Below are 8,233 nucleotides of genomic sequence, written 5' to 3' on the forward strand. Positions count from 1 at the left end.
GAAGAAGGTTCTAGTGAGGAAGGATCTGGTGAGGTAGGCAGGACAACTACAACTTCTTCCGTGAGAACTAGTTCAACAAAAAGTAGGACAACTGGATCAGGTGAAGAAGGTTCTAGTGAGGAAGGTTCTAGTGAGGAAGGATCTGGTGAGGTAGGCACGACAACGTCAACACCAATGAGAACTAGTCCGATTGACGGCACTACATCTAAATCCATTGACGAGGATTCTTGGGAAGAAGAGTCAAATGAGAAGGACAGGACAACCACACCTTTTTCATCCGGTACATCTATTATTATTTCTTCCCCGTCTTCGGCACTGGATAATAATGGAATAACCAGTCAATCTTTAATGGCCAGCTCAACCGTTGGGATATCTGATGATACTTACTGTGCGATCAATGATATGGAAATGTGAATGAGGTCTTAGTAATGCTAACTTTAGAATTATTTGTATTTGCGGTTTTTTAGGAGCTATTAATGTTTATTAATTACGCGAATAAAATATATAATATTTATATATTTATTATGTCAATAAATCTAATATCAGATTATTTAGTTATTTCATAAAAAAATGCCTCCTCTTTATCCCTAAAATATCTATGCATGGAATATGTGTATCTTGCTTTTAGTTTTATTTTAGATTTAAGTCATTATCTGAAAGCAAACCAGGAGGAGTTAAGGTATTTCAATGCTGATTTGTTGGAAGATATGACAATATTTTTAGTTTTATAACATCATATTTTTTATAATATCATTAGATCAATTTTGGAGTGTTTTGAAGAAATTCTACACATTTATTTTTTTATTACCACTATAAACGAATTTTGAAAATATGAAAGAACGGAGAAAAAATCAAATAACCAAACTAACTGAACTAACACTTTCGAATAAGACCTGAAATCACATTACGATTAAGAAATAAGTACATTTCCTGTAAATATAAGTGGAAACACAAGTGAGGGGGTTAGAGTTGGTCGCTCCAGATTACATGTAAAAATATGTATGAAGACATGATATATGTATGTGGAGAGCTGAGGAATACAAAGTAAGATGCAAGATACTACCCCTCTCCTTCTAGGATCAGGTAGCATTTAAATAAGTTATACTCCTCGACAAAGCCTTCCTTCAAAGGCTCACTTCTCAACTTTTAACAAGGCCGATTTCTTATTTTATAGAAATTACCTACTTTCTTTCCAACTTGAGTGAAACTATGTATACCTACAATAATGTTGTTTTTTGAGAGAAACTGAAATCAAATATCAGAATAACATTGTTTTCACCAGTAATAAAAAGGTTTGGGTAATGCTTATCAGATTATTTATATTTATATTATGTATTTATATTATATATTTATATTATGTATCTCTATCAGTTCCTGATGGAGACCGACTGAAAAGGGATGCGCTATATTTAATTCAAACACTAGACACCATTTGGACCCCCTCGCCGTGGTATGCTAGATATGAATATCATAATTAATCATTGGAGTTCCTTTCCAACGGTATCGTGTTCACCAATTTACTATGCTATATATATGAGATGGCAGGCTGGGATTATTAATTATAAAGTAAAGTCTTTGTTACATGTTATATATTTACAATTATATATACATTATCAAGAATACTATTATGAGAGAGCTTGGTGGACTTGTTTTCTTATATTTTAATTCTAAGATTATGAATTGAGAAGTACCAGTTGGGATCTTTGATATTTATACTGACTTTAAGTTATTAATTCTACTACTGCCATTCTAATTACATCAGAAAAGGTCTTACTTGTTTCGGTACATCAGTTCAACCTTGGTGGTTGTCGCGGAAGAGCGTCCATATTCGCCTCCCGGCTGCCGCTGATCTTCCAGACTGTCTTCCTCTGTGTCCAACTGCTAGTCCTCCCCTTCTGTGCCGGAATTCATAGGCCGTAGGCACATCAAATTCTTTGATGGGCTGAAAGCCTGTACCAATCCCCTATTCCGAGAAATCGCCCCTCCTCCAAGACCCGGGAGGTGGCAAAGCACGGTCCCCTTGGTCGACGTCCTCGCCGAGGGAAGGACTTCTGGCTCTGCAGCCTGAAGTCACCCACACCTCAACACCACCAGCCGGAATGGCCCCTCCCCATTCTCTATTATCTCTCTGGCTATCACGCCACTCATGTACAAACCGCCTTCAGCGGACAATGTTTTCCTCATCTTATAATGCCATCAGGCAAACCAAGATAAAATGTAAATATGTGTATATATAATTTTTCCTAGGTTAAGTAATATATAATTGTAATTGTTAAAAAAAAATAAATAAATAGGAGGGTAGAAAAAAAAAAAAAAAAAAAAAAAGAGTTTACGACAGTTTGAGGGAGTCCGGAGTTGAGGACAGTTGTGGGAAGTCTGACGGAAGAACAGGCTGAGAGAGTCTGGGACAGAAGGGGAGGACTAGCAGTTGGACACAGAGGAAGACAGTCTGGAAGATCAGCGGCAGCCGGGAGGCGAATATGGACGCTCTTCCGCGACAACCACCAAGGTTGAACTGATGTACCGAAACAAGTAAGACCTTTTCTGATGTAATTAGAATGGCAGTAGTAGAATTAATAACTTAGAGTCAGTATAAATATCAAAGATCCCAACTGGTACTTCTCAATTCATTCTCTTATAATTAAAGTATAAGGATACAAGTTTACCATGCTCTCTCATAATAGTATTCTTGATAATGTATATATAATTGTAAATATATAACATGTAACAAAGACTTTACTTTATAATTAATAATCCCAGCCTGCCATCTCATATATATAGCATAGTAAATTGGTGAACACGATACCGTTGGAAAGGAACTCCAATGATTAATTATGATATTCATATCTAGCATACCACGGCGAAGGGGTCCAGATGATGGTGTCTAGTGTTTGAATTAAATATAGCGCATCCCTTTTCAGTCGGTCTCCATCAGGAACTGATAGAGATACATAATATAAATATATAATATAAATACATAATATAAATATATAAATACAAATACATAATATAAATACATTAATATATGAATAAATTTCAATATAATACCTGTACCTGGGGAACCCCTAGTCGGGCTTAGAAACCCCGAAGCCCCGTACACGGCAGTACCTTGAGTAAAGTACATTACAGACCCCAATGCAAACACGTTATTAACTACCATTTGCATGTTAAGGCAATTTAAAATGTTTATAATGACTAAAGCCAATAAATATATTATGGACAGTTATAGACTTAGTTACTAAGTTTGCTTACTAAGTTAACTAGTACTAGTAATAGTTACTTAGTAACAAGTTATTGTTAAAAAATATATATATTAGATAAAGTTTGTCTGTTGGGGGTTAATACAATAAATATTTTTATTCATTATTCATTGTTCATTATTGAAAGTTAGAGTATCTTAAAATATGTATAACAAACAAATGGAATACTGTTTAATCAAAATTGTACATGACAAAAAGAAATTCACTTTCCTTGAAAAAAGTATTACAAATATAAATAATATTTATTTTCGTTTAATATTCTACAGTTATGGTCATGATATTTTATAGTTATGGTTATGATATTCCATAGTTGTATTATTTACATAGCTATGGCTGCTTATTACTTTCAGGAACGTACATATGGAACATTAAGATCGCGCAAAAGTTTCGCAAGATGGACTGTGAGTTAAAAAAACAAATAATCCTAAGAAACTGAAATGAAATATATAGGACTTGTATACGCCAGGAATATTACAGAAACTTTATACTTAAAATCGACCAACCAGATGTGCCACTTTAGAGTACCTATTGGCCAATTTTGATGAAACTCAGTAAATCAATGTACAATTAAGTTATCGTTAATATCGGGTAAGTCCACCATCGAAATAAGGCTATTTTAATTAAATCACGATTTTTTTTTTAAAAATCTTCCTTTATGGTACCTTAATTTTAAATAAATAACCCATTTCCAATGTTAGAAATAACAAACAATGAATAAATACAAAAAATTAAAGAATTTTATAAATAATCAAAGGACAAAAAATGAAAAATAGAGACAAGAATTGGAATCGGTAAAAGTCAATACCACCCGATCTCTTCCGATCGCAACCATATGTAGACGGCTTCTTAATATTTCTGTAAACCTCGAGAAACACTATAATTCGTATTTTAGATAGTAAGTCAAAGTTGTGTAATATGCACAGAGCTCCAGATATTTAAAACTTATAAATATAAGTGTTTGTCAAGTAAATTTTTAATCATTGGAATAGTCAACTATTGATTAGTTTTTATTCGATGTTATTCAGTTTTATAATATACGTTTAGGAGCTAATGGAACAAATACAGTTATTCTGTTATAATTTTAAAATATTTTTAAATTACAAAAGATGATGATAGAAAAAATTATATGAATTCATAACAAAATAATGTTATGTAGGATACAATGGAGTATTAGCATATGTTGAAAATATTATTTTCCCAAATAATAACCATTTTGACGATGTTTGTTACATTTATTATATTTTGTAACTATTTAGTTAAATGTAGCCATATCATCTGCTATAGTACACCGAAAATTTCAAAAGAAGAACACACATTTGTGTACGAAAAAGCAGATAAAAATGAATGAGGGAATGACTTGAAATATTGAATATTTTCTCCCCCGTTTGGGTTCAAGTCACGCAACTGAAGTCTTCCCATTTTACTGAACCTACTGAAGGATTTCTCTTTACCTTTACCCAGTGCCGAAAATCTTTACCTTGGACCTTTTAACATTCTTATTCCAGAGAGATAGATGAGTGAGCGATTTAAAATTGAGATATAAAATTCTTACAGAAAAACATAATTATGAAATACGATCATAACAATGTTATTTTAAATTTCCGATACTATCATATATTAAAAAAAAAAAAATGAAATAATAAGACAGAAACACTAGTTGATGCAAAATTATATATTCTTAAAATAATTAGTGTTATTATATATTATAATTATACTATCGATAATTATCGATTACAAATATTATTTAACTATTTTCAAGCATATTCTAAAATAACAATAAATATTATATAGACTAGATATTTTATAAGTTTATAATTATTTATTCTTTAAAAACGTTAGACAAAGCCTAATGCGATAAATGGCCCGGTATCTTTATATTATATTTTGGGTAAATCATATTAATGTTTCTATTCAAATTCAGTGTGAAAAGATGTATTGGATAATTGGGATATGAAAACACTTCGGAAAAATTATGGAAAATTATCAGGATTTTTTTTTAATATTTATTTATGGACATTTACAACTGTACATGGCAAAAAGTTTAAATACTTGGGTTGGGAAAATGAATGTTTAGAAAATGAAAAAGAAAATTACATTGATTTTAAAAAAATTATTGGGATAACAAAAAAAACAAAACTGTCAATATGTTTAGGTAATTTGTTAGGAGAATGTTTAATTTCCCTTTTTTTTAATATACTGTGAAATGCTTTTGTAAAACACATATCACTAGGGATGGGATTTTTATGTTTATCGTGTACAAGATGCATATACATGATTCCTTGGAACATTTCGCGCTATTTTAAACAATTTTGTACCATTTTCATATTACATATATTCCAGCTTTTATATATTAAAAAATATATAAAATAAACTTATACTTATAAAAAAATGTAAGTACATATTTTAGACCACATTTTATTTTATACATCCTGAAATATATATATTTATTTTTTTAATAGTTGAAATGAATATTTTTGTAATCTACATAGAAAAGTATATATAGATAAAAATTACAACACAGATAGTTCTCAATCACTTTTTCTAGGAAAACTTAGAAATTACTTTAGAAGAAATTAATATATAATATTGTAAAAGTAAACAATGCCAATGTAATTATGAGCTCCCTTTTTTGCAGGGGATTGGGTGGTTTTCATCTAGCACTTTTTTATCTAATACATTTTTCCAAAAATCCTTAGTCCGCATTCTTTAGTTTGGATTTGTTGCAGCAGATTTAAAAGATTTTTTTTATTAAGAAAATGGTTGTTGTAACTTATATAAGCCGTAGAAACTATCGAATATTCTAAAAAATAAATAAGCTCAGAATTACAACTTTTGTTGTTTATATATGTATATATATGTTTTTTTCTAGGTAACAAAAAAATCATTTCAATTAAAAAAACTATATTTCACAAAATTTTTTAGTTTCTCTTTTTAAAATTTAATATGAATAAGTTTTTGTTACATATTCATCTGAAAATTAAAACTGCGGCAAAAGCTCTCCTATCCACACAGATTTTGTTAAAATAATTTTTATTGAATAATTATAATACAAGCTACTATAATTAAGGGCAATAAATATAAGTGTTCTAAGTAATAATTCATACCTTACGTACAGAACAATTAAGAAGAAAAAAATGTAAATGATAAGAATAATACCAACAAAATAAAAATAAAATAATACAAATATGATATCTATAAATAAAAATAAAAATCGATATCATTAGTACTAATTAAATATTAACTCACTAAATTTCGATGCCATTTCAAGCTCAACTTTCTTTTAATTTTATGTTATTATTAATATTATATAATATGTCTCTGTTATTAATAATAATAATATTATTTAATTTATTAATGTTTCATATATATGGCGTGAATTAACCTCCTTATCGTTATTGCTGTAGTAATAACTGTAATGTTCAAAAATAAAAAAAAATTATCTCTTATATTATCTATTAATTAAATGTCTTATTTTTATTTTAGTTTTTTAATAGGTGCCTTCATGGTGATTACAAATCATTTTTCAAATAGTTCACCGAGGTAAACAATGCATCATTATCTTTCACCCGACTGAGTTACATAGACTGATAGTCCTCAAGAAGGGAGGTGTTCAACGCCATCTGATTATGCCAAGGCACTGTGTACCTCAGCCAACTGATCCATGGCTATCAATTTAAAGAGCTATTTGTTATAGTAGAAACATGTTGAGTGACTGCCTTTGATGAACAGGATCAAGCTAATTATACTCGACTCCTTCATCATCGCAGATGGCCCTCGTGTCTGTTTTACTCATTCACCCAACACCTTCATTAGGAGTTGATGAACCGGAATCGCTGACATATGACCGTAAAGCAACTTCCTTACAGACAAATACCAGTCAATGTTTCAAGCCGAGGAGGTAGGCATTATTTTGACAAGTTACTCAATATTAGATTCAGCTCAGTTTATGATAGATAGACAGGAAACATCTTCTTGGAGTAAAATTTAAGAATTGATTCTCAAGTTGTGACTAGAAAAGAATTTTAAAACATAGGGATCCCTCCTACAACGGGATACATATGGAGTATTAAAACATCTGTGTTAGGATACACTGTGATTTAGAAGTTATTGTTAGGGTCAGATGCAAGTATAAAAAAATAAATTTAAGTGAAGATATAAAGGTACGCATTTTAAAATTTACTTTCTAAAATCTTAAAATAAGTTACTAAACTTTTATACTCCCAACTATTCATTTTATTTCTTTTGGTGGATCTGAAGTCATTTTTTCTTGGGTGATACTATTCTTTATTATTTTTTTATTTTATTTTTTTTTAATTATTTATTTATTGTTATTTGTGACAAAGTAAGGAGCATTGAGGATTTTACGAAGGATTTTGGATTGTAAGGTTTATATATTTTAAACTTATTTATCCATTCAAGTGTTTCTTGTAACTGGCTTTTTATTATATTTTCCTTTGAATCTATGTGTTAGTCTTGTTCTCGTAAAATGTATTTATTTGTTTGTTTTTTGGTAAACTGATCTACTGCTATGACTATTTATTATTAATGGTCTGATCTCTCATTGCCGTCTAATAGTTAATTTGTTTAGCGGCTCACTGGAGAGGATCTGGTAGGGTGAATTCGGGAGAGTGAATTTGTTGATCGGGTGAATTAAGAATTGTGAAATGGTGAAATTGAAGGAACAGGAAAAAGGAATGAATTAAAATATTTGTATTTGGTGTATAGACTGAAATTGATTGTAAAAGGAAACTGTAGGGGAAAAAACTGTTTTCTTTCCATTTTATTATACCATGTATTTTATAAATTCCCGATTATGGTATGCTGTGTGATATAGCAACCTGATGTATTTGGGCAGCATAGATGAATAAAGTATTTCTCTCTCTGGATATTGTTTTGTTTAATACTAACATCTTAAAAAAATAAAGTATAGTATATTCTTATTCTTCTCTAAATCATAACAAATGATTTATACA

The 8,233-nt window shown here is 30.1% G+C and overlaps 1 protein-coding gene across 1 annotated transcript in view; it reads left to right on the top strand.

Annotated features, from left to right (window-relative positions):
- The window catches only part of LOC106688476 (protein rtoA-like), a 2,631-nt gene extending 2,217 nt beyond the window's left edge, over window positions 1-414 (top strand). Inside the window, exon 2 of the mRNA XM_067047221.1 lies at window positions 5-414. Coding sequence (XP_066903322.1) covers window positions 5-414 — 410 coding nt within the window. The remainder of the gene's footprint in view (window positions 1-4) is intronic.
- Window positions 415-8,233: the final 7,819 nt, after the last annotated feature.

The sequence above is a fragment of the Halyomorpha halys genome, unplaced genomic scaffold (genome assembly GCF_000696795.3).
Source record: "Halyomorpha halys isolate HHAL.00 unplaced genomic scaffold, Hhal_1.1 Scaffold1137.1, whole genome shotgun sequence".
Classification (NCBI taxonomy): domain Eukaryota; kingdom Metazoa; phylum Arthropoda; class Insecta; order Hemiptera; family Pentatomidae; genus Halyomorpha; species Halyomorpha halys.